Source organism: Syngnathus floridae, chromosome 5 (genome assembly GCF_059516105.1).
Source record: "Syngnathus floridae isolate MCC-2025c chromosome 5, RoL_Sflo_1.0, whole genome shotgun sequence".
In the NCBI taxonomy this organism is placed as follows: Eukaryota; Metazoa; Chordata; class Actinopteri; order Syngnathiformes; family Syngnathidae; genus Syngnathus; species Syngnathus floridae.
This window is the reverse complement of record NC_142417.1, coordinates 8,677,314-8,703,091: the sequence shown is the minus strand read 5'-3', so window position 1 is coordinate 8,703,091 and position 25,778 is coordinate 8,677,314. Positions and strand designations below refer to the sequence as shown.

Here is a 25,778-nt window from a genome sequence, read left to right as displayed (position 1 = left end):
TCCTGCTGCGGACGCACACACACACACACACACACGCACGCACACACACACACGCACACACACACACACACACACACACACACACACACACACACACACACACACACACACACACACACACACACACACACACACACATACACACACACACTCCAGAGCCTGTGCTGCATCAAGAAGGAGCAAGGAGGGACACACGGGCTGGGAATACTCCAGAGGAGAAGAAACAGTCCCACAGAGGAAGCGGATTGTTGCGGACTGCTGCAAATATGTTCTCTGCACTGCACCGCTCCATGCACCTGCTTCATGACCACGGATCTCTTTGGTAAGCTCTGCTTGACACATTTTGATCATCTCATTAGTTTATAGCAGGATGTGAAAGTAACTCTACATTGCTGGAGAACTTTTGGATTTGAAAGCTGCTAAATCAAAAGCCTTTTTTAATGGGGGGTAAATTCAATCAACTTTAAAATATAAATGTTGTTCCAAAACAGTTAGCTGAGATGGATCTTGTTTATCGTTTAGGTTGGGGGACATTATAATACAAGGAACAATTAATTTAAATTTTCAAAGCCACAAAACTTAAAACGTTTTGTAGAAATCAAAATGTTTATGGAAGTTTTTTGCTGTTTGTTCACTTTAACTGTGAAGGAAAACAGTTTTATGGGGTAGAATAGAGGCTTAAAAGTGTACCATGTGACTTTTCCATTATGTCACAGAGAGTGTGCAACTATTTTGTTACATCCCTCAAAGAATGAATGGTAGAGGTCCCTCAATTTATTTTATAATTTATTGACGAGTACAGTAAATAAAGCCACACTCAAAGCTGTCTTTTCAATTTACCTAGCAATTCACCTAGCAACAGACTTAGAGACAACTTGAAGATGAATAGTGTCAATTTTTTTTTTTTTTTTTTTACTTCATACACACAACAGTTCAATCGCATTGAAGCTAACATAAATTGAGATATGTCATGACTGGCTGACTATGTTTTCAAGCCCTTATTTGAAGATAAAATTGAAACTGTCTTGTTAAACCTTTTTATAAAAACAAAGCAGACAGCACCACTTTTAAGGCAATTGGGGGATGATTCAAGTGCCTTATCTTGTATTTTATGAGCCAATTAGATTTGGAAATGAGGGAAACAGGTATGGTCAATTATTTACTATGTGGCTAGATTGCAAAGAGCTCTTCATCATCAGGCCTGGTCAGTAACCGAGTGTGAGGCCCAACATACCAGACAAGCAGTTATAATTTAACAGTTTAGTTCATTTGAACAGCTCTTTTTATTTAGCGTCCCTGCAAGTGAGTGTTTGAGCCATTGAGGCATTTCCTGTTCCGCTTAGATTTGATATTCAACACAGTTGTCTTCATCGTGCTATTGATGTGACATAATGAGACCATGACGAAAGCTACTTTGTTTTAGCTTCATCCTGAAATTTCATTTGGAGATTAAATACTGAACACCCAAATTTTGTTATCAGTGTATAATAATAACAATGTGTTTTGACATGTGTTGAACACAAATGTTTGAAGATGTGGACATTCCGCTCAGTTTCACATTGCTCAACATTCCTGCTTTTCTTGGTCACACTCAGGTTATGGATCGGGCAACCAAGCTGCTAATTCCCCCCCGACATTCTTGTAACTGGTTTTACATTTGTAGGGAAATGAGTGAAAGTGACAGCTTCTTTGCAGACTGGATTATGACCATTGCTTGGGGACGGGGCCCGACCAACACTGCCATTTGCGTCATATGTTGTGACAAACAAATCTGCTTAGCCTACTTTAGTTTGGAGAAAAAAATCTCAGGCCCAAAAACTATACAGCCACTTTTTATATTATAAAATTGTTGTGATTATAGAATTGTTGTTTCCTGATTGGCTTGAGTCACTAATCCAAAAATTTGCTTATACCAAGGTCAGTCAAAAATCTTTTTCAAACCAACTATTTGAAGTTGTATGTCATATAAAAGCTCCTGTTGGAGATTTTCTAGCTCTCTTAACTTTATGTTGCTACTGTGCTCTCATAGAATTGGCAACAGGCTTTATTAGTTCCTTTGTGGGAAAATTATACTCGCATAGTTTCATAACAGACAGTACCAGTGTAAGGAGAACAAGCCCAGAACATCCATGTTCTTTTTTTTCCGAATCGTAAAATGGACAATCGACAAGAGTAGGGAAGGCAACAAGTAATTAATTAAATGCAGTCAAGAATGATGCCTTCAATCGAATTGAGTATACCTATTACGTAAACACAGTTGTAAATAATACAGTATTTACAATACAGCGGTCTTTCAAAGGATTGGTGAATTCAGCGTAAAACTGCTGCAGTATGTAATTAAAAGGCGTCTTTCACGAGTAAGTAACTTTGCTAAGTTGATCAGTCTCAGCAGCAGAGGAGGCCAGTCACAGTGGGAATCTTTCCACTTCTCATTTGGAACTTGGTAGTGCACGCTCCCACTGAGCTTCGCACACTTTTCCCCCCTTCGCTGAAGTTCAAGGACATTAAGATGTGCTCAGAATAGCAAGTAGCTCTTTTGGTTTTTACTTGACTTGCTAATGGACGGCTGCACGTTGGCTGCACGTTGCACGATGCAAACACATTCAAACTGGCCCGAGCTCGGTGGGGAGTCACTGTACCAGAGTGGAAAGAGATGGGAGCGCAATTTGGCAACAAAACATGGGAGATTTTGAAACTCGAGGGGCCCCTCGCTTTCCTTTAATGTGACAAGAAAGTTAATAGGTGTCGAAGTGCAGTTAATATTTAACTCTGCAATATACAAGGTGTTAACTGATGTTGTCAATTAGCTGAATTGCTTCCTTTTGACAATCATGACACAAAGCAAACATGAGGAAAAATGTTGCTGTGATTGTTTCACAAATGATGAAAAGGTGCAGACATGTTGTTGATGTGATGCTCTCTTGTATCCATGCAGATTATGTGGAGGGACTGACAATGTCCATTGTGGACCTGCAGGTTTTCATCCCTTCACTTCTGTGACACCGCTGCAGTCGTGGGTAGAGGATCCGACCCAAACTCACATCCCCTCATCTCTTTCTCCCCCTCCCTCCCACCTCCCCCTCGGTTTCCAACAATCCTGAGCCCACCATGGGAGGATGCTTCTCCAAACCCAAACCAGGTGACCGACACCAGCTTTGTTTGCAAGTTAGTTAAGAACTAATTTAGTAAATGTGCTAAATATTGATCTCATAAAGGAAGTCACTATTTTAACGGCTTTCCATTTGGCATCATTTTTAAGGATACCAACCCGCCTTCATACAGGATTATGCACAGCCTTTTATATGGTACAACCTACTCTGCTTGCAGTTTAGTGTTTCACGGAGGAGGAGGAATTTTAATGCTATTTTGGCATCTTACTCAAGCGGATTACATATACATGAATATGAAAACGTGACATTGAGTGTGTGTGTGTGCTATTTGAGTTCCTGTATTTCTGGCCTGATTGGAAGATGAGCGTGCATTATTCTAGGTAATAAAAAAAAAATGTAACATGCCGTGCCAGAGATGCTCGGCTGGCTGTAACTTCCCTCAGCCACACCCCTTCGTTACCGTAATGTCTGTCACCTACTTCCTCTTGTTACCTTGTGTATTTAAACCCTGCCTGTGTGTTACTCCCTTTCGGTGTCCGTCCCTGTCCGCACCCAGTGTCCTGTCCTGTTGTCTAGTTTTCCCGCCGTCTTGTCAGGAAGCTCACGGTCAGAATTTTGTCTGTGTCCAAGTGGACTGCTGTCGGTCTGTCTGTCTGTCTGTTTGCTGGCCGTGAGTCTCTATCCCGTCTGGGTCTTCGTTGCCCACCTTCCTCCCTTCCAACTCCCTTTTCCCTTCAATAAACCCTGGTCCAAGCTGCTTTTGGTCACACTGGCTCAACTTATTTCCTGACAAAAAAAAGAGGTAATTGTTTTTTTGTTAAAAAATTTTAATTGTTTAAAAAACTGACAAATTTCCGTGTATCCCGATGTCTCATTTTAGCAAGGCGTCCATCAGATTCCCTTCAACTCTAGAGAGAGTGCTTTTTTTTCCTGTTCCCCACACTATTACGATTTTCCGTTTGTTTTAATTAAGACTTACTCAGCAGGAGAAAATTCCAGCCAGATTACTTCGTAAGACCTGGACAATGAGCACATTTTCCAGCCAAACAAATAAAGCCTGCTACATTTAAAAAGAAAAACAAAAAAACTCAACTATATTTTCCTGTGCACTTTGATTTTAATGTAAATCAGTTTAAATGACTGTCACTTTTAAAGGACTCATTTTTCAAATAAACCACTCAGAAATTTATCATGACAGCTAACTAAAAGAAAAGCAAATACAGGTGGACAAGTTTGCCCTTTAAATGAGTCCAGTCACCCTTTTCCTGCTTTCATTTGTTCCACTTGTGGAGATGTCAGACTTCATTTGTCCTTTATTTGCGTCCAGACGGCAGCCCCTCTTAGCTGAAAATCGCTCCTGTAATGAGAGAGGACAAAAAAAGTCACTCCAATGCTCATTCATGCTTTCCGCTATTTGCTAAATTGGCAATTTCTGTGTTGTGCAGTTGAAGTCAAAGTGGAACTGTCTCTCCTGGAAAACGAGAAAGAGGTGGATGGCCTTTCACCTAATGGCAAGGCGAGTCCATTTGCAGACTGCAGACCAAACGGGGCCCTCGGACACAGCTCGGACGACGACTCCACCTTGCTCCACGCTTACCACAAACCACGGGATTATGTGGAGGCCTCCGTCTGCCATGTCAAGGATCTGGAAAATGGACAGTGAGCAGAGGAAACATTATGTTAAATGCAGTAACCAAAAAGTTGAAGTCAATCGATGAATATTATGTTCCAGGATGCGAGAGGTTGACTTGGGAAGTGGCAGAGCGTTGTTGATTAAACAACATGGCGAGTTCTCAGCAACGGGCCACAAGTGTCCACATTATGGCGCTCCGCTCGTCAAAGGTAAATAATCATGTTGAAGACCGCCAACCATGTGACCTGATTTGAATTCTTTGAGCATTGAGGAAACGGGTTGTGTGGTTTGCAAGGTGTGCTGTCAAAAGGACACGTGCGCTGCCCGTGGCACGGCGCTTGTTTCAACATCGCAACGGGCGACATCGAAGACTTCCCCGGCCTGGACAGCCTGCCGACCTTCCAGGTGACCTTCCCAACTCGAAGCGTCTCTTGACACATTTCCTGCCTTCTCAGAGCATGTGTGTACATACGTATGCATGTTTGCTTTAGGTCAGAGTTGAAAAGGACAAGGTCATCATTCGAGCAAACAAGCAGGTAAATTAGCAGCAGGAACTAAAGGAGAACGATAAGCCAACTGATTGAGACTTTTGCAACTTTTTCAGGCTCTTCAGCTGCAGAAACGGTCAAAGGCCATGGCAAGATGTTCTGCAGTCATTAATTCCAGCACAGCCTTCACTAATGTTCTGATTATTGGATCAGGTCAGTGTGTCGTGCTCTCTTCTGTCACTATGTCAATGCTGAGAGACAAGTTCAGGTGTTTTGGCCTTTGGGTGAAAGTTCAAGATGAACCAAAAATGATAGCTATTGCAGGTTAGCTTCATTTGACTTTGCCTAAACATTTGAATGCACTTTCCAAAGTATTTTAGGGGGGGAATTCAAAATGTTTGAATCGACAACAGAAATTTGATCTATGAATTGACCGATGTTTTCCAAGATGTCTCATGATGTCAAAATGTGAACACCATGATGGACTAAATTTAGTGTGAAAGGGAATTTCCCTTTCATCCTGAAATTTCAGCCCAAATCTGAATACCCTAAACTTTTTGTGAGTCGTGTACCAAACAATGAGGAGTTGTAATCAACAGTATTCAGAATCTAAGTATTAGAATATATTTTCTGTCTGCAGTCTATTATTTCTCCGCTTATCGAAGCCGGTCTTTCTTTTTTCAAAAGTAACCCAAAATAATAGTAAAACATGCAAGCAGCATTAAGTGGTTTGATGCAGATCTCATGAGATGTGCTGATGTCTGGCTTGACGTCAGTGTGACGGCGAGTTAAACTCTGTGCAAACTTTGGAGGCACATTTCATATTTTTGTTTGCATTCCAAAGTGTGCAACCTCCTGGGTGTTTCCACTTAAGTTCGCAGGATCCACTATTTATAAAGCGTCCCGTCAGATTGTACTACTCACGGCCACTAGGGGCCGTATGCGTGGCATCAGAAAAGTGCAACATGCTACTATTCGGTGTGTTATAGCGTACAGCTGCATCTCGATGTATTTGAAAATTGTAGAATTATTTTTTTTCAGCAATTTTACTGAAACTCTGTAAGGTGCACGTACAATACAGAAAGCCACTTCTTAGCTAATTTCTAATTGTAATGGGTTTTAAGTTATATTGTATTTTTATTAGGACTGTCACTATCAAATATTTTCAGAACTCTATCAGTTATTCAATCAATTTTATTTTGCATGAAAGTGCGTTACAAAAACCTTTTTTCTGATTACTGTTTGTTCACCAATTATTTTGTGTCATTGTTAAGTAATAAAAACTAACTAAGCAACAATTAAGCAATATCACATGAGCAGAACTGACGTTGTACTCAGCAAACTTTTTTAAATTGATTTGGTTCCTAGTTTCCGATTGCATATTTGGTGTTTATCTTCATCAAATTATTTAAAAACAACTAAAATCATGAATCCAGTCCATGGAAACAAATTTTAAAATTGAACTACTAAAATAAATACAAATTTCCATGGTAGTCAAAATGAACTCATCAACCACAAGCAATTCATCAGGGGTTTTGCAGCCCAATGAGTGAAGGTCAACATGTGTGCAGGTCCAGCAGGTCTAGTGTGTGCAGAGACGCTGAGGCAAGAGGGATTTACAGACCGCATCATCATATGCACCATGGACAGACATCCTCCTTATGACAGGCCAAAACTGAGTAAGGTTTGTACACAGAAAAAGTCATACGTAGAACAAGCTGGTCAAGGCATTAATGTTTTGTTTTGAAAAATAGTTGCTACAAGTATAGATACGATGACCTTGATAACATCCCCAGATTGTTTTTGTTGGACTCAGAAATTGTGGGAGAGAATTTGTTCCTTTAACAAGCTCTTTATTCAATAAACGCATTCAGCACTAATGTACTAACCCCTCAGTCCCTAGACAGCACAGCGGAACAGCTGAGGTTGCGTTCCACAGACTTCCTGCAGGATCACGACATTGAATTGCTCACAGAAAAAGAGGTGAGAGGTGGTGAACTCACAATCGGAGAGTCGCAGTTTAAAATAGTGATTTACAACAGTTTGTATACTTCTCAAAGTTGACACTTGTATTGTCTGCAGGTTGTGGCCATAGATGTGAAGACACACTCCATCACCTTTGAAGAAGGCTTGAAGATGGAATACAGAAAACTCTTTATCGCTACAGGCAACAGGTTAGGGAAAAAAACTCATGTTTTTGGTTTTGCTTGAAATAATCCAATAATTTCAATTTGCTCTTTAAAAGACCCAAACCTCTCAACTACAAGGGCGAAGATGTCAGGAATGTGTTTCACCTCCGAACGCCTGAAGACGCTAACAGCATAGCGAGGCTGGCAAACAACAAAAACGCTGTCATTGTGGGAACATCTTTTGTCGGTAAGAACTTGAGTGATGAACGTTGCTTTCAAAATGTTATCTCCCGCTTTCAATTCAATTTCGTTTGGAGTTGTGCTGATAGAAATGCTACAATTTCAAAATGTTATTAGTGCTTTCAATTCAGTTCCGTTTGGAGTTGGTTGATAGGAAAGCTAATGCTGTCACAAATGAGTTTTTACGCATATTTCTCATTCATTTCTCTTTTGTGCAGGTATGGAGGTGGCTGCCGCTCTGACTGACAAGGCCCACTCTGTCTCAATCATTGGGATTGAGACAATCCCGTTTAAAAAAGCCCTCGGTGAGAAAGTAGGCAAAGTCCTAATGAAGGTATGTACGCTATCAACTGAAAATATAGCTACTGCTATTTCCAATACAAAGTCTGCCTTCATTTCTGTGTCACATCTATCTTGATGTTCTCTGCAGCTCTTTGAAGCCAACAGGGTGAAGTTCTACATGTTGAATGAGGTATCAGAGATGATTGGCCATCATGGACAGGTATTCCGAAAGTGAGAGACACAGCATGAGTTGCACTACTCACACATCATGTATCTTCAAATTGGAATCATCTAAACTAGAAGAATGCAGAACAATGCTAAATTTGTCTGACCTGCTTGAAAAGAAAACATGGTGTTGAAGGCCATGCTGCTCCACTCCCAGGCCTTTAGGTGCAGCCCCATCTACTGGATTACTTGGCCCAAGTGCGAGTGGACTGCAACAGAAAATAGTAGTTAGCACTCTCTAGTTTCTATTGCTGTTGTTCTTATAAGGGCAGCGGCCTGCTGTAAATGAAAGTGAGTGTAGTATTTATATCAAATATTTTTAATTTTAAGTATTTATTTTTATTTGTATTTTTGTTCATTTTTTTTCTATTTTGTTAATTTTCTATATCAAAAATATATCTATTATTGGGCGCCATTTTCCATGACTGATCTATTTTTGACAACATAAGTGAATTGTTACTTTTACTTTTTGCACGTTTATTATCGGTGCACACAATTCTTGCTTGGAAAAAAAAACGTGCAGGAGAAAAATGTGTTTTGTTCCTTCAGCTGAAGGAGGTGGTACTGAAGAGTGGCAAAGTGCTGCGAGCGGATGTCTGTGTCATTGGAGCGGGTGAGCGAGTCAATATTTAGGTTACATTTTATTGCGAAATATTTCAGGTAGCATCCCATCTGTAGTTTTTTTTTATCTAATATCGAGATGTTAAGAATAACTAGACAGACACGTGACTTGGCACTTTCTAAGAGCCAGTGGCAGCTGAGCAAACATATTCTCCCCCTTAGATTTATACAGTATAGTTCCAGGATGAAAAGTTGGTCTCTTTTCTACTATTTGGACAAACGCTGCTCTTCTTGACTCGACAAAACTGACATGTTGAAAACGGGAAACATTACACCCGCATGTTAGTGTGCTCACTGCTCTTTCCTCCCGCAGGATGTGTTCCTGCAACAAGCTTCTTGAAACAAAGCGGCATTCACGTGGATTCAAAGGGCTTCATCACTGTCAACAAGGTATTTTGCGACACATCAACCTGCTTCATGGCGGAATTCTCGTCCCAAATTGTCTTTTAAAAAACAGTAAGGAGGAATTTTGTGGTTCTTCCAACAAACGTGACTAAGAAAAACTATTTGCTCAATTTCTTGGCATCCTTGGCGTTGTCGAGGGCTTCTCTGATCTTCTTTGACTGTTAATGCGATTTTGAAGATGTTGGTTGAAGATCAAATGGACATGTCGTGTTGCTGTCTCTGAGATGATGCAGACAAATGTGGATGGGGTCTTCGCTGGGGGAGATGTGGTGACCTTTCCATTCCCGCCACGCAACAATAAGAAGGTTAACATCCCTCACTGGCAAATGGCTCATGTGCATGGTGAGTGGGTCATGATTGTTTTAATCTGGTGAGGTCATGCTTTTCAAGTTTTACTTACAACAGGAAGAGTCGCAGCTCTAAACATGCTGGGCAGAGTCACTGAGGTGAAAACAGTGCCTTACTTCTGGTCAGCCATGTTTGGGAAGACCATACGCTATGCAGGTGTGTTTACTGTGTGAGGCCTCGCTGGAAAGTGTGTGTGAGCAATTTCTTAATATGAGGCATCTTTGTGTCAAGGTTATGGGGATGGATTTGATGATGTCATCATTCAAGGTGATCTTGATGAACTGAGATTTGTGGCATTTTACACGAGGCAAGTTTCTTTTAGTTATGCAACTTTATTTATTACTATAGAGATTTGAATTCAGTGGCACGTTAACATCGTTTCTTTGACCTCATTCACAGAAGCGAGGAGGTGGTTGCAGTGGCCAGCATGAACTACGATCCCATTGTGTCCCGAGTGGCTGAGGTCTTGGGATCCGGAAAGACGATTAAGAAACGAGATGTAGAGTAAGTCTCTATCCAAGTCTTAAACCCGGTCGTGATTATAATAGTCTTTATATTCTGTAGAGTTCTCAAGCTTTTGAAGGGAAACATAACAAATGTGAAGGCGGTAGCTTCATCACATGACAAATGGAAGACTGGAATTGATTTACTGAAACATTTTGAGTAGTACAAAGTTGACAGTCAATGTTGCATGACTCAGGTTTTAAGTATGAAAATGTAATCAAGTAGTTTATATGGAAGATATTATTACTGGACCATTATGTTTCTGCTGGTTGTTGGATGCAGGACTGGAGACATTTCCTGGTTGATTGACAAGGGCTCCCAATAACTGTACACACACATGAACCAAGCGTGCACTGGAATTCTGGATGCAGATACTAAATGGTGCGGAGACAAATGGCAGCTATTCCTTCTCTGAGGATTGCGACTGTTCAAAATACTGAATTGTCACGGAGAGACTCTGACCTGAAAGCGCTGAGTCAGCGAGACTTTGGTGACCCGACTTGTCATGTTTCAAGCAATAGTGGATTCAGCTGTCATCAACATGTACACTTTGTTTATAATGGGCATTGGCGTTTTATATTAACAATATTAGCTATAATCTCGAATGCGCTGCACTGCAATTATAAATAGAACTTCTATTTGAGATGATTTTTTTAAAGTGATGGAATGATTGCATACAAGTCTCTTACCTGCATGGTATAGTTTTAAGATAGTCTTCACAGATCCCTTCAGTAGGTTCACATGCATAATCCAATGAGATCCAATACAACAGGATGAAATTTTGTAATGAATCTCATTTGAATGTACAAGTGAACCGATGTGTGATTGTGGAAGACACACGCAGCTTTAATATTTTCTTGATTAAAATTTACATACATCGGCTGTCTTGCTAGATTACTCAACAAAATTTGATGTCTTTGATTTGACATTCATGCTTGTATGGCAAATTTTTAAGTATTGTCTAGCACAATACAGGATGCTGATCATGATGATGCTAATTGCTAATAGCAGTGTCCTCCAGTGGGATGTTTTATTACTAACTCAGGGAACTAAGGTTTGTGGCCTCCATGGGTACCCTGTATTTTTTTTTCAAGAAAGCAATTTGTTGGTTTCATTTTTCTTTTCCAGTTATTACATCTTCTTTGGTTCTGTCCGTATTAATTCAAGACACTGGTAATGTACAGAATTTCAGGGTAAAATGGAATGTTGAAAAAAAAATATATATATATTGTTCCTCCTACAATGGAGTATGGGTGGGATTTTTATAACTTTGAAATAAAGGTTTTCTGCTTCACAGAATCCTCCATGACTCCATTTGCTAATTAAAAAGTATAACACAGAAGAAAAATAGGTCAGGAGAAAATATTTAATGACTTTAATAAAAGCGGGAAAGTTCATGTGTGCGTTTGAGATATTACATCCTTTGAGGCAGAAAGCTATTTCTATATGAATGGAATTTCTTCCTCCTAATTTCACACCACAAAGACACATTTGAATATACTGTATACAATTTAAACTCACTAAGATCACACACCCAATACAAATGGATAGGGTATTACATAATTTAAAAAGTTGAAATAAAAATATACCTGCACATTTGCCTTTTATGTCATGATACAATAGACCAGAAATATTGCTGGCACTGAAAAGTCAGTTTTAGGCTTGGAGTGTCTTTTTAGAGTACAATTTTGTTTTTAATAGCTTGACAGTGGTCTGTTATTTGAGTCATAAAACAAGACATCTTAAGACAAGATGAAACTTGTAAACTGTTAATTTACACTTTATTGATGCACTCATGACTGCATAGCAATTATTTAGTTTTCAAAATATTTCTTTAAAAACACTCATAATGTAATGCTCTCCAGTATATGAGCGATTACTCTTTAAAAACACATTACATTATAAAATGTACTGTAAAATATATATTACATATATATTACAAGTGTTTTAACAAAGCATCATTATTTGTAGAAAATATTAACATGTAATGTGATTTTTTTCAAGTGTTTTTATAAATACAGACCTCTCGGTTAAACAATTTGTCTGGTTTGAGCAGATTTTTTTGCACCCTGTAAGCAGGTCAAATCTTTGATGAAATGAAGTGCATTTGTAAACTAGCTACATTCATAAACTCTACACTGTCAAAAGATATTCACATTTGTTTTCCTTTCAGTAAATGACCACAATCACAGTCTCTTGACTATACTAAACAGCAAAGGCACTTGCTAATATCCACAACACTCTTGGCTGCATTATTTGGTGAATGATTATCAGTATCTTTACAATCTTTCCAGTGTTTCGTCACAGACTATAAACGTATTTTGTCCCAACAAGTGACTTTTGAGCACCACGCAGACATACACACATATGTGAAGAACATTCATCTTACCCAGGGTCAAAGGTCATATTCCGCAGCACACTGTTGAAGGTACCATTCATACAATTTGCCCTGTGGAGTGAATCAAATGTAAGACATGGGTTTGCAAATTATGAGGTGGATATGTGTAAAAATGCACGTTATAAATAAAAAAATAAATGAAGACATATTTTATACCGCTGTGGCAGAAGTGAAGTTAAGGGATTTCATTATAATACACTCGTTTAGAGTTAACAAGTAGCCAAACTGGAGTCTTACCTTCTTGGTTCTGACGATATCCCGGATATAATCATTGTACTCTGTCATTTTTCTCTTCTCCTTCTTTGTTAAAGTCTTGTACCTTTGACTACAGGATGAGACAGACTTGGAATTAAATCATGTAATTATTTCACAATATAGTGCAACTCCTAAAAAAATATATATACTGTATTTATATGCTTATTTCTACTCATTTACCTAGAAAAATGTTTGGCGAGGAAAAAAAAGAAGTAGCAGAGGGCTCCAAAAAACATTAAAAACACAACTTGTCCATCTTCTGGTATCCAGTCCCATACGTACATCACTATTCCCTGTATGCAGGAACAAAGTTGTAAAAGCACATTTTTTAAAGTTTTGATTAACATTAAGTGAGGTATTCATTTAATAATACAAGGTCATCAGACTGTGCAGGTCTACCTTGAAAAAAAAAAAGGTCAGTGAATATAAGTGAGATGACTCACAGTGCAGATGAAAAGGGTTTGTGCCAGCCCTTCTCCCAACAGCTCACTTAGCTGCTCTTTGGAGAAGGTGCTCACAATGAAACTAAGGATGAAGACAAGAGGAAGGAAGACTCCCAAAGCACCGCATACAAGCGAGTTCAGGCGGACACTTTTATTGTAAGTGGCATCAGTCCTGCAAAAAAGACAAAGATTCAATTTCACTGGTATTGTACAGTGTACACTTCAAACGTTTATCTACTGCACATTTGACCAGGTTTTAAGACAACAAAATGAGTTTTGACCATTTGATGTTTTTCACCTGTCCTGTTGTAGTCTGTCGCTAATGGTGGAGCAAATTAAATCACAGTCTTTCTCCAATTGGTCCAAAGTCCTCTGCACAGCTTGGTTGATGGTCTTTTCGATGGTCTGACACACTGCGTCAATCTGGTTCACACAACGGCTTGGCTGAAAGAGAGCAAAAACAAATGATTACACCTTCAACTTGGTGATCATTTGCATCCAGAATGTCGAACAGCCAGGCAGAAGCTCCATAGTTTTTGTGTGGGTATCATTTTTGATTGTGCTGGTTGGTGCTTTACATGTACTGAAGTAAACAATGCAGACTGAAGTTTACCTTCTGTGGGTTAGGAATATATATAGTTGGCATTTCAAAGCCACATTTGTTGAGACCTGGGCGGCGGCACAGTTCCTGGACAATTTGCATCATCACTCTCTACAAAAAAATATATACAGTTTATATACAATACATCAGCCATTTATCGGAAAAAGGAGACTATCCATTCAGATACCTGTCGATCTGTTTCCCTTCCGGCCTCATCGGCCTTGCTGAGGTAGAACAGCAATTTGTCTCCACATTTCTCACTCAGTTTCTCCACAATGTTCAGTGTGCGCTTGCACAGGGCCTGACCCATCGGGTCGAAGAACACAAATACCAGATCGGACTGTTCTCCTGCACGGAAATAACAGTTGTCACCTCGGGCTCAAACATAAAGTGATCACACGGTATTATGCAGACTTACCCAGCCATGTGATAGCGCTGTTGACATTAAAAGGGTAAATCATATCCCCGTCCACCAAGCCTGGTGTGTCCACAAAAGTCACAAGGCTGAACTTTTTCTGCTTGGATGTGGAGATCTCTGCAGACAGGTAGTCCAAAACACCTGGAATATCCAATAAAACAGGACTACATAGATGGCATACAGTCACAATATTTACCTAAAGGATCATTTTAAAAAAAGAGAGACCATTGTTGTGTTTTAATAATAATAATAATAATAATAATAATACATTCTATTTATAAGGCGCCTTTCAAGGCACTCAAGGTCGCCTTTTGCACCTTTTGAGCATTTAAAACTGCATAATTAATATTTAAAACATCTATATCAACACAACTAATGCATCATGACAATTCCTGGATGACAAAAATGGACAACAGCAATTTCCACACATCCTGTCAATGAATTTGCCAAGTCAGTTTTTCACCACTCTCTGCGTAAAGAAGTCTGTTGTCATGGTTACACACAACAGCTCTTCAACTGGCAGCTTTAGCATAGGGCGTGGGACATAAAGCTAGCCAGTGAAGAACGACTGTGAGGCAACGCACTGAGCTTTCAATACACCCACCAGAACAGGACCACTATTGAGATGTACCCAACACACACACAACTATTGACACCCTCCCTCTACACAAACACACACACACTCAGAGCGAAGCAGGTGTTAAGAGGCCGCACAATTTACATCCTTGTGCTGCGCACAGCAGAGATGGTGGTAACGCCACATTAGCATTCCTCATCAGCGAAGCCACCTCATATATAGGAAAGCAAATAGACATATTTTGCATGCAGCCTCCCGCTGATATGTGACATGGGAAGACAATTGTGCTTCTCCAACATACTGTAATGTCCAAAATATGCAGAAACCCACTCTTAACAAATATGAAATATCAATAATATTGCCCCATGGACTCTCTTAAGAGAAGAAACAACGGCGACTTTTCCCAAGGGCTTGTAAGTGACAAAGTTCCCCCATAGATCCTGTGTACGATGCTGCAATAATGCTGAGGGAAAAGAACTTCTTGTACCAGACAGGTCCAACGAAATGCATTTACTGAATAGTAAAATCAACTCCAGAGATAGGGTCAGACATGATTTTAAAGCATATCCCAAAAGAAATCATCATCATCAGCTTCTCCCATATGCACCTATACTGTATTTCTGATGAGTCATCTTCAGTTGCTCTGCAGCGTAAACATATGCGCTCTTCTATAGGGTGTTTCCGAGCAGCGGCATTGACGTTCAAATAAAAAAACATGCTTGTATTCCAGATCAGAGCTGTCGGCTTGGCGAAGTTCCGCACCACGGAGCGGTGCGGTGCTGTCTCTGACGGTTCTCAGCAGCTCCTCTCGCCTTCTCCCCACCGCCCTGTTTCTCTCACCATGCCGCCAGCACCCAGTGAACCTTCAATGCCACTGCACAGACATACATCACTGCTCTCCCCCCACCCCACCACCTTCTTTTAACCTCCCCACCCATGCATCCCCACCACGTCACTCCCTGACACAATCGCCTCGCCATTCCCAGGCTCTGGACCACAGCTGACGCATGGAGAACAATCGTCTTGATTTATTTGCGCTAGTCAGAACTATTTCTTCTATAATCAACACAACTCTAAAACATTTTATTTTTTAAATTGATGTGTCAAATTATTCATCCACCCAAAAGTATGGCTTACCTTTGAACTCAAGGAGCGGTCGAAAATGGGGGTAGAGATGTAATGTTGCATTCCCCTGTGAAAAAGAGAGAGACAAAGAGAGAGTGTCAGCAACAGAGAACGAGAGGGGTAGAATTGATCTTCAGTAGTTTTCTGAGCAGCCAGCCCTCTCTGCTGCAAGTGCTTGCACTACTAATTATTCGGTTTCATCTTCTAAACCGCAGCAGGAGAATATGTGAAGGCAAGGAAGATGCCTGCTGAGTCAGTTTCTACTTTTATTGTATGAGTGTATTCAGTATTGCTTATGATGTGGGCAGATACAACTGTTTTATCACTCACAGTGGGGATTGGCTGGTTTAATTACTAATGAATGGGTGTCTTCATCAACCTTCACGAGAGGTATACAAATTTCACAACAACAAGCTGGACTGGAGCATTCACTTCTTACCGTCAATGATTCTCTTTTGCGCCCACTTGTGATGAATGTGAAGCCCTGTGTTTCGATGGCAACCCCGGTTTTTTGGATATGCTCTTCTACGTACCTGTAAGAAAAAGTAAATACTTCAGATTTCCTCAATGTTTGAATTGGATTTGGCAGGAATTTTAAGTTGTGCTCTTTAGACATTAGGACAGAAGCTACACAAAACTTAATATATTTATACTTAGGTTTTGAATGCACAATTATCTCTCTGATTGTGTTCACCTTTTAAATTAAAAAAAAAAGACTTTGGATGATAATCAATAACGGAAATTTATTTTTTACAATGTTCATTATTAACCTGAATAATAACTCAGTAAACTTGCTTTCAATACAAAGACATCACACATGAAACACTTATTGAACACTTTGGAATTGGACCATAAGATAGGTGAGATACCAGTAAATAGGTGAGATGTTAGGCAGCCATTGAAACTTACCAGTTAATGAAGGAGCTCTTTCCTGCAGAGTGGTTCCCCATTATCATCACAATAATCTTTTTTCTGGGGGGCAAGAGACGCACTCCAAGGCTGCTGGCAATTTTGACCAGGCCTTGAAGATAAATAATAGTCATCAGGAAAACCCTAACCCATTTCCATTGAATGCAATCCAAGTGAAAAAAATAAAAAGTCAATCAAGTGACATTATTAATTAAGATGATAGATGTATTATACATGTCACACATGTCGAAAATTCGGATCATAAAGCTTTGATGGAGAACTGGACTTTGGAATAATGCAATATTAATTCTAGTTGACAGTTGAAACAGTGAAATGTCAATTTCTCACGGAAGCCTAATCTTAAACTGTACTTTGATGTTGAGAATTTTTATTTTATATTTGAATCGCCGTTATTTCACATATTTAAAAGGGGCTAAATCAACTTGTCTGCAGCAGATGAGTCCAAGTGCAATATGACAGCCACTTTGGAGGACCGGTGTCCAATGTCAAATGTCACATGCTGGCACAACTGCAAACACAGCTATACCTTTTCATGAGTTCATCGTGTATGTATACCGTGCACCACTAACCTTCGCAACAGCAGAGTACATATATATTTTTAATAATATATCTATATATTTTTAATAATATATCTAATACTGTACCATCGTAAAAGGACTACTTGTTCATGTTTATTGTGCAAACTTAGCTCCAAACTTGCGTTTTTCATGATTTACCGTTTTCGCTGTCGATATACAAATTGTGGCATTCTTTGAGTATCCTCTCACTCGGTGAAGTGATAGCAGACTCCAAAGGGTTGGCCACCGAGCGAGGCTTTCTGGCCGCCATGACAAACCAGATCACGGGCACCAGCCTGTTTACGCACGGCTCCGCCCAGCCTCGATCGGGGAAGGCTTTCAGTGTTACACCACTGCGTGATTTTAACGGGAATAGCACGCCCTCTTGTGGCTATATTTTTTATTACACACGGTTGTGCCGGGAGACATTGTTACACTGTTCTGTGGGAGCTTTATTTATGTAAAAAAGAATAATAAATGTTTTAATGTTTACATGTGTAAACATTTAAATGTTTATGTATTTATTAAATTGGCTAGGTGCACTACTGGTTAGCACATATGATGCACAGTTCTGAGGTTTTTGGGGTTTCAAACCAAATGAAATTTAAGTTCAGAATTATGAGGGAAACATTACTAACATTATCATCTTTGTGGAGGGTGTAAATATAATTTTTGATACAACTCTTATCTTAGGGTTCGCAAATATAGGGCCTATATGCCTAACTCTGCTTATTGTTTTAAACATAAAGAAAAGATGGGCAATGTCTTAAATTTATTTGTCTTAGTGCGAAAGCCTTTATCCTTGCATAACTGAGGGAAATACTAAATTTACTGAGCATTCAACCGAGGTTGTAATATTGTTCTATTGAAGAAAACACGATGGGAAGCAGATGGGAAACAGCTGGAGGGTTGATAACACAAGTACATACATTTCATTGAGCGCTCTAAATGTCTTGTGATTCTCAGAACGTCTTCTTTTTATTACTGAGGATTTAATGACAATTGTGGACTTTTTTTTAAATTACAAAGTAATCTAAAAGCAGTTTTTCTTCAGGGGTTCTTTGGTCTGATGACCAGCCTCAAGGTTTGTTAAACAAGCACGTCAATGATTCTGTATATAATCATATGACTAAAGTAAACACAAACTAATCAACTTGTTTTTAGGAAACACAATAAAGAAATGACACACTTGTCTTTTTCTAATCAAGCAGCCCATATCATTCAGCATTTCAACTTATTTCATCATTTCCGATAAATTCCCCAGTTCAGCCCCAAATTCAAAACATGCAGTTTAACCTCCCAAAGGATTATTGGGTTATGCAGAAACTGGATTGCCTTGCAGAAATTTGGCTGATGTAGTCCAGATGACATTTTAGTTTTGCCTTGCTGAATAGTGCATGTATTTTTTTTTAAATCACTTAAGCAACTGTCCTTTTGTTTTGCTATATGTTACTCATTTTACTTTATTTGTCAATATTTCTGCTTTAAAATCTATTATTGCATTAGGTCTTTTTCTTTTGTTCACTCTTCTCCCTTTTTTATTTTTACATTTAATGAATTTTAAGAGAATATGCGGTTCTTCGTGGATCTTGCTTGTGTGTGCTTTGCTCCACCCATAAAGTTTTGGTGTGTTTTTTAATCATGGGTAACAAATTCTTTGTAGTTTGTTTTGTTATGTTTTGTTTCTCATAGGTTTCTTTCTCGACATAGTACTTACATACATACTTTTTGTTTTGCATATGGGTCAGAAATCACAATTCTCATCACAGAAATCACAAGTTTCAGCCCAAAGAATGCATTTTGAGGGGTAACTGAACCACTCCCCCCACCCCCTTCATCCCTCTGTGGAGGAGAAATCATATGCTACACCTTGTGGTAGTATTCCATTATGCAAGACTTTTATCTGAAGCGGAACATTCATTTTCTACATTTCATTAAAACGTAATAGCTCTTTTGGGGTCTTCGTCATGGAGCTCAGTGAGGAACCACCTGTATCAAAGAAAGGGGTAAGTCAAATATTAAATGTAGTGGCTAAATAATATGTAAATCTTGTTTGATACATTTTAGACATTGGTGTTTTTTTCTGAGCTGAAGTTATAATAAACATTCCTGGAAAATATTTATATACATGGGCCATCCTATGATCAAGCGAATGTAGCAATTCATTTAAACGACCTTGTACTTTCAGTTGGCAGCTTTAGCAAATCCAAAGGAAATCGGGTGTTGATGCATGGGTGAACAAAAATCTACTTAAAAGTATTTGAAAGTCTACATGAAGTCCAATAACTTCAAAGTTGTGTGATAATAGAACATTACAACTACTGCATACTGTATTCGTAAGCATCTATTATTTACTGAATGATCACTTGAATATTTGCAGGAAACAGCCAAATATAATAAATAAATATAAAAATATATATGTATAATGAATAAATGTAATTAATTAATCAAATTAATTAAGAAGTAATGCAATTACGTAAATACTTCTCTTCTGCTGCACTAATAGTATAAAACCTGTGGCCACCGGTTCCCCTCTGCTATCCCTCTTTTTTGATCAATCAAGCCACGTATTGTGATGGTAACAAAACACTTTCTGTAATGTATTATTAGGCCGGCATCTGTTTTGAGTTGTTCATGGAAGATTAAAATGGTGAAACACTATCGCCCATGACCCCTGTGGGGACAACCGGTACAGAAAATGGATGGAAGGATGGACGGACGGATGTATGGATTGTTAATGTCACTCTGAAATTAGAGTGACAGCTGTCACTAATGCAAATTTGAAAAGGCTTTTATTTTAAAATGGTAAATCAGATATAAATAAAATCTCCAGGATGGCATTTTTGCATGGAAATTACAAGAATTGAAAAGGTTGTGTGAAAACCTTGGGATTCACTTTGAAATCTGCTTTTATTCTGACATGCTACATTAGATTTAGATTAAATTTCCCGAGTGCCTCCCTGGGATAGTGGACCTGGGCAAACTGTCAGAACTTTAATTTAATAAGTGACAACAGTGGGGTTGCTTTTAATTTCTCTTTGAATTCCCGCTTTACGACAGTCATGTTTACAGATCTCAAAATGTTTTTATTTTGAAAAGCTACATCAGAGTGATATTTCCTGGGTGCATCGTGTATTGAAATGACTGATTAACAATAAAATACAGTTTATAAAAAAAGACCCAATGATTCTCACACATGCATCTGGGTGTGGTGAAATTTGACTCTGCATTTAACCTATCTCCGAAGGGAGCAGTGAGCAGCAGCGGAGCCGCGCCCGGGAATCATTTGGTGATCTAACACCCCAATTTCAACCCTTAATGCTGATCCCTCCCACACCACTGTATATCCGTAAATCCTGTTCTTATTGACTGCTTTGAGGCACAGTCTGAACTATAAAATGTCAATTTTTGACATCATAAATTACTACTTGAGTCTACTTTTGAAGGAAATCCACTTGTGATGCATGAAGATTTCATGACCTCATGCTAGACATAAGTTGATTCTTCACACGCTGCGGTCGCATTAGGCACAAGAACACTGTTGTTGTTGCAGGATAAAACCAGCCCCTTGTCAGATCTCAACCACTGCATGAGGAAGACACTCAGTGTGCAAAAGAGACTTTGGATACTAGTGGCACACACTGAGCAAGGCGCACAAAAATGTCGAAAAAAAATCAGGAAAATAACTATGAATATACTCCTTTGTTAATTAAAGAGGCCGAAGAAACAAAGCCGGCATTGAAGGTATGCGAAGTATTTTGTTAAGTTGTGTCAGCATGACTTGAGGCTATATTTGGTTTACGCTGAGATTTTTTATGGGATTTTCAGTGTACTCCATTATAGCAACAAATTTAGTTGGGTCTTCTATTTTGATTTTTTGTGTGCATTTGTGTCTCTCAGGTCCCAAACAAAATTCTTCTTCTGGCTACCTTTGCTGCTGGGATTGGAGGGACCTTCCAGTATGGATATAACGTCTCTGTCATAAATGCACCCACCAAGGTAATGCTGCTATTTTCTACCATATTAACATTTTCAAATGTTGATAATATCAGTTGTACTCGTGGTTATCACTTCTGGCTCACACTTGAGACGTTCCTTTGTTTGAATCTCGGATGGTATTTTTATCTTTTGTCTCCTCATGTTCATAGTATGTGCAAAATTTCATCAACCAAACATGGATAGAGCGATACCAAAGCAACATTGCACCTGGTGTTCTCACTTTAATGTGGTCCACCATAGTGTCTATATTCACGCTTGGAGGACTAATAGGAGTGTCGGTTGGAGGAACACTGTCTATAAAGCTGGGAAGGTATGGTTTTCGTTTTCAGAATTCATGATACACTTTGTTGTACCGGATCTCATGAGATTGACTCCCCAACAATGACATAATAATGTTATACCTCTGTTGATGGTGTCTTTGTTGCTGCAGGAAAGGGGCAATGTTGATCAATAACATTTTTGCCATGGCGGCTGCCCTGATGATGGGTCTGAGCTACCCAACAGGAATATTTGAACTAATCATCCTTGGACGTTTTCTCATTGGATTAAATTCTGGTAAACGTGATATTAAATTCTACTTCAAATGAAAATGTATATGATATGATTTTCTGTCACTGACTCTCATCTGTACTGTGTCATTTGTATAGGCATTGGTCTTTGTGTTCAACCTTTATACCTGGTGGAAATTGCTCCAACATCAATTCGCGGCCTCATGGGAATGGGAACCTCAGTTTTTGTGACAGGTGGAATCTTCACTGGACAAGTGATGGGCCTTAAGTAAAAATATTTCTTTTTGTTTCGACTGCCATATAGCTAATGTTTTTAATGTATTTTAAATATTACCACAGTGGTGCCTTGAGTCAAAAGTTTGATTTGTCCCGCACTCGTGATCCATAACACTTATCTTAAATCAATTTCCCACATTGAAAAGACTGGAAATGCCATTAATCCGTTCCAGCCCTCTATGTATGTGTCAAATAGGGTTGCAAAAAGGATGTTGCTTTAACATCTTTGTGTCTAAATAGAGAGCTGCTTGGTAAAGAAGAGACCTGGCCCATTCTGCTTGCCACCATATGCATCCCAGCGGTCATGCAGCTCCTGATGCTCCCGTGGTTCCCAGAGAGTCCACGCTTTCTGCTCATTGACAGAGGAGATTATGAGGGATGCAAAAAAGGTGACTTAAACACTGCTATGTTTCAGCTTGCTTCTCAATATGTGTCCTTATAAGTTGTTATCCAGTGCACATGGTTAAAAAAATTAAATACAGACTGTCTTGATAATCACCTGAGGCAGAGAGATGTATCTTCATGCGATCACATTTGATGCATTGATTCAAAAGGAGAACTCGAGACAACAATCACCACATGCTGTTTATCATTTGCCTGCTTGCAGCCCTCAAGCAGCTTCATGGGGCAGCTGATTGGGAGGCTGAAATGGAGGACATGGAGAAGGAGAAGAACAACCTGGAACAAGAAGGATTCCAGGCCAAGAAGCCATGGGAGCTGCTTGCAGACCGCAGCATACGCTGGCAGCTTCTTACCATCATGCTTCTCAATTCAGCCCAGCAGCTGAATGGAATTAATGCCGTACGTACAGTAATATACTGCCTCTTTTACAACTGTAGGCCTATTGTGTGTTGCTCCAAATACCAACGTCATACTGAAAATTAGAACGTGACTCTTATAAATAGTCTTTTTTTGGCCAACATATTCCTATATGAAGATTAATTTGAGATTTAAATTGGTAATTCCAATTTATCTCTGCTGCAGATATACTTCTATGCAGATTATGTGTTCACGCAAGCCGGAATTCCCAATGAGAGAATACCATATGCAGCCGTTGGCACTGGTGCCTGTGAATGCATCACTGCGTTGACTTGTGTAAGTATTTTTTGTATTTTCTCCTCGTACACACACACACACACACACACACACACACGCGCACACACGTTTTGCGATATGATGTAATCACACATTCATATATTAATTCAGTCTATTCATTGGTTTAACTCATTTAGCTTCTGACCTTGTATGATCTTCCGATTCGGGATTTTTTACTCAATAGACAGTCATAGATAATGACAAATGAATGAAACATTATTATGTGAAACAAAACCTTGTGCCCTTTCTGGAGGATGTCGCACAAAAATGATTAGCTATGCAAGGTCACAAGGTATTTTGTCTGGACTCAGTCTAATATCCATCATAATCTTTAGTAGTTTTTTTATCAATTCCCAAGTGAAGATAAGACCAATTGTCTTGATCTTTACTGATCATTGATCATCATTTGTCACCAATGGTTGAATTTTTGTGGGGGATTTGTTTCATCTTTTTTTACCTTTTCCATTTTTACATTACTGAACTTTCATTTGTGTGTGAGCACGTTGACACCGACAAATTTTACTTACTATTTTTTAAAATCCAGTACAGTGTATTTGTACAGTTTAGTTGTAATTTATTTTATTTGCAGTATATTTGCATTTAATCTTTTAGAATTGTCAACATATTTTTCACACTCTAAAGTTGGCAAGTACGCACTCGGTTGAAAAGGATTTTCAAATCATTATATTCTGTTTTCATAAATGTTTTATACAGTGTCTCAACTTGATAGAAATTCTAGTCCACTGATTGTCGACTGGTGGTCTGCGACCCTGTAATGTAATGGTATTGCAGGTGGGCCGTGAAATTGGAAATGCAAAATAATGGCAACATTTTTAAAAATAAAATTGATTTATTATTTAGACAGCTAATTTTGTGAATCATTCCTCCTTCCAAATTATGTCAAATGTATCTGAGTTTCCCAAAATAGAAATACAGATGCAAATAAATAGCCTGTATAGGTCTATCCTCCTTTAGTGCAAAATAGAATAATATTCCGCCTAAGCAGTGGTCCCTAAGTTACTTCTTGGTTTTATATAGTGGTCCCTTGGACAAAACCAATTGAAAACCCTTATACTAGTCCATAGAAGCACTGATGATCACCTCACAGAGAGATCGTAACCTTTGACTCACTAACAGCATTTCGTGCTGTGTAGTATGATGGAACAAAATGAACACAAAGTAGCATGAAAGGTCAGTGTCAGGCTAAGAAAAAATGCTTTCATGCAGTGTTTTCAATCTTGTCATGTGCTACGTGTGTCACAGGGTTTGCTCATCGAGCATCTGGGACGGAAAGTGCTCATTACTGGAGGATACACGCTGATGAGTATCTGCTGCATTTTGTTCACTCTGACCATTACTTTTCAGGCACTGAACCACTCTTTGTAAATAAAACACATGTATTGGTGTGATTGGCTGTATCTGACCTCCCTGTCTTCTTTTATTACTCACAGGAGATCAGTCCAGTTTTTCCCTACCTCAGCATGGCTTGTGTTTTTGCCTTTATTCTGAGTTTTGGATTAGGGCCAGGTAACAATTTGCAATTTGACCAGAAATTGGTGCTGGTGCATACCTAATCTGGTTCTCATGCCTTGTCTCCTCCGAAGGTGGTGTGACTAATATCTTGACTATGGAACTGTTCACGCAAAACGCACGGCCGGCAGCCTACATGATTGCAGGCTCCATAAACTGGATCAGCTTCTTCTTTATCAGCATGATCTTCCCTTTTATTGTCGTAAGTAACCAATGTAATGTTAAACTACAGTAAAACCTCTGAAGTCAAACAAAACCTTGGATGTTGGTGGACATCCAGTTTGCTTAGATTTCTATTACTGCTTACTATAGATAATGCAGTCCTCAAAATGGATGGCACACTGGTTAACATATCTGCCTCACATTTCTGGAGTGCTGGGTTCAATTCCAACTCTGCCCTTCAGGAGCTAAATTACTGATTATGTAATGTGGGTCAAGCTTTTGTGTTTTTGTGTTTTCCACAGCTTGGTCTAAAGCAGTACTGTTTTCTGGTGTTTATGGCCATCTGCACCCTGGTGGCACTTTACATATTCTTCATCATTCCTGAAACCAAGAACAAAACATTTCTGGAAATCCAAAACGAGTTTAAGACTGGAAGAAAAAAGAAGGGCCGTGGCACTGATGGCTCTGGCATGACACTGTTGTCAACCTCAATGTAGCATGTACTGTACCTCATGACTCTTGAGTGAATATTTTTTTGTACTCATCACAATGCTGACTTGAATTGTAATATAAAATTCAACTTTTTGTTATGGGAATGTATTCTTGTTTTCTACAGTGGACTTAACATTGCCAATAAAGTTCTCTTCAAAACTATGAACTATGAAAAGTACTGATCAAAACCGGTGAGTGAGTTTTAAATTTCTCTAAGTGGTGGCAAAAACATACCTTACATATATGATACACATCATGCGCATTCTGCAACTAAGAATCTCAAAACAATGTACATAGTATTTTTGCTTGGTAGTCTTCATTCTAAATTTGCGCTTTATAATGAAAACAAGACTGACAGGGACAAATTCAGTGCATTTGCTTGCCTGTCTAAAGTGTGTGTACATCTCCATCACTACAGTTACTCAG

At 39.1% G+C, this 25,778-nt stretch overlaps 3 protein-coding genes across 5 annotated transcripts; 2 read left to right on the top strand and 1 right to left on the bottom strand.

Moving 5' to 3' along the window:
• Positions 1-51: 51 nt before the first annotated feature.
• Positions 52-11,382, top strand: aifm3 (AIF family member 3). Of its 2 annotated transcripts, none has more exons than XM_088376426.1 (20): positions 52-322; positions 2,936-3,139; positions 4,556-4,769; positions 4,843-4,952; positions 5,039-5,148; positions 5,235-5,279; positions 5,348-5,444; positions 6,803-6,915; positions 7,128-7,214; positions 7,314-7,405; positions 7,477-7,607; positions 7,819-7,934; positions 8,031-8,102; positions 8,657-8,720; positions 9,042-9,118; positions 9,367-9,475; positions 9,539-9,637; positions 9,713-9,788; positions 9,881-9,985; positions 10,268-11,382. In XM_088376426.1, the coding sequence occupies exons 2-20, from the start codon at positions 3,109-3,111 to the stop codon at positions 10,308-10,310; spliced, it is 1,791 nt and encodes a 596-aa protein (XP_088232552.1). In that variant the 5' UTR covers positions 52-322; positions 2,936-3,108; the 3' UTR covers positions 10,311-11,382. The 2 variants fall into 2 exon arrangements, with proteins under 2 accessions (XP_088232552.1, XP_088232551.1); XM_088376425.1 differs by having other exon boundaries at positions 57-322; positions 9,358-9,475.
• On the bottom strand, positions 4,287-17,608 carry LOC148397961 (uncharacterized). 2 transcript variants are annotated; one of them, XR_015858634.1, is made up of 15 exons: positions 17,449-17,608; positions 16,712-16,823; positions 16,242-16,335; positions 15,815-15,869; positions 14,101-14,241; positions 13,870-14,030; positions 13,695-13,793; positions 13,380-13,525; positions 13,082-13,253; positions 12,819-12,931; positions 12,621-12,708; positions 12,375-12,434; positions 8,215-8,316; positions 4,616-4,755; positions 4,287-4,467 (listed from the first exon to the last, which is right to left on the bottom strand). XR_015858634.1 is itself a non-coding variant. In XM_088376428.1 (12 exons), exons 1-12 carry the CDS (start codon positions 17,558-17,560, stop codon positions 12,381-12,383), a joined length of 1,347 nt encoding a protein of 448 aa, XP_088232554.1. In that variant the 5' UTR covers positions 17,561-17,608; the 3' UTR covers positions 10,862-12,380. The 2 variants fall into 2 exon arrangements, 1 of the variants encoding a protein (XP_088232554.1); XM_088376428.1 differs by lacking the exons at positions 4,287-4,467; positions 4,616-4,755; positions 8,215-8,316 and having other exon boundaries at positions 10,862-12,434.
• A 1,555-nt stretch (positions 17,609-19,163) lies between these two features.
• Positions 19,164-25,471, top strand: slc2a11b (solute carrier family 2 member 11b). Its single transcript, XM_088376427.1, has 12 exons — positions 19,164-19,295; positions 21,190-21,288; positions 21,438-21,598; positions 21,719-21,843; positions 21,936-22,065; positions 22,314-22,462; positions 22,681-22,874; positions 23,058-23,168; positions 24,432-24,533; positions 24,620-24,695; positions 24,773-24,900; positions 25,163-25,471. Exons 1-12 carry the CDS (start codon positions 19,257-19,259, stop codon positions 25,355-25,357), a joined length of 1,509 nt encoding a protein of 502 aa, XP_088232553.1. The 5' UTR covers positions 19,164-19,256; the 3' UTR covers positions 25,358-25,471.
• Positions 25,472-25,778: the final 307 nt, after the last annotated feature.

Coding starts and splice junctions, on each gene's coding strand:
- aifm3 (XM_088376425.1), top strand. CDS start 3,109: ATGGGAGGATGCTTCTCCAAACCCAAACCAG. Junction 7,406..7,476: donor TTTATCGCTACAGGCAACAG/GTTAGGGAAAAA, acceptor GCTCTTTAAAAG/ACCCAAACCTCTCAACTACA. Junction 9,789..9,880: donor TTTGTGGCATTTTACACGAG/GCAAGTTTCTTT, acceptor CCTCATTCACAG/AAGCGAGGAGGTGGTTGCAG.
- LOC148397961 (XM_088376428.1), bottom strand. CDS start 17,560: ATGGCGGCCAGAAAGCCTCGCTCGGTGGCCAACCCTTTGGAGTCTGCT. Junction 16,824..17,448: donor GTATATCGACAGCGAAAACG/GTAAATCATGAA, acceptor TTTATCTTCAAG/GCCTGGTCAAAATTGCCAGC. Junction 13,254..13,379: donor GACAGACTACAACAGGACAG/GTGAAAAACATC, acceptor TCTTTTTTGCAG/GACTGATGCCACTTACAATA.
- slc2a11b (XM_088376427.1), top strand. CDS start 19,257: ATGGAGCTCAGTGAGGAACCACCTGTATCAAAGAAAGGG. Junction 21,599..21,718: donor CTGTCTATAAAGCTGGGAAG/GTATGGTTTTCG, acceptor TTGTTGCTGCAG/GAAAGGGGCAATGTTGATCA. Junction 24,901..25,162: donor TGATCTTCCCTTTTATTGTC/GTAAGTAACCAA, acceptor TGTTTTCCACAG/CTTGGTCTAAAGCAGTACTG.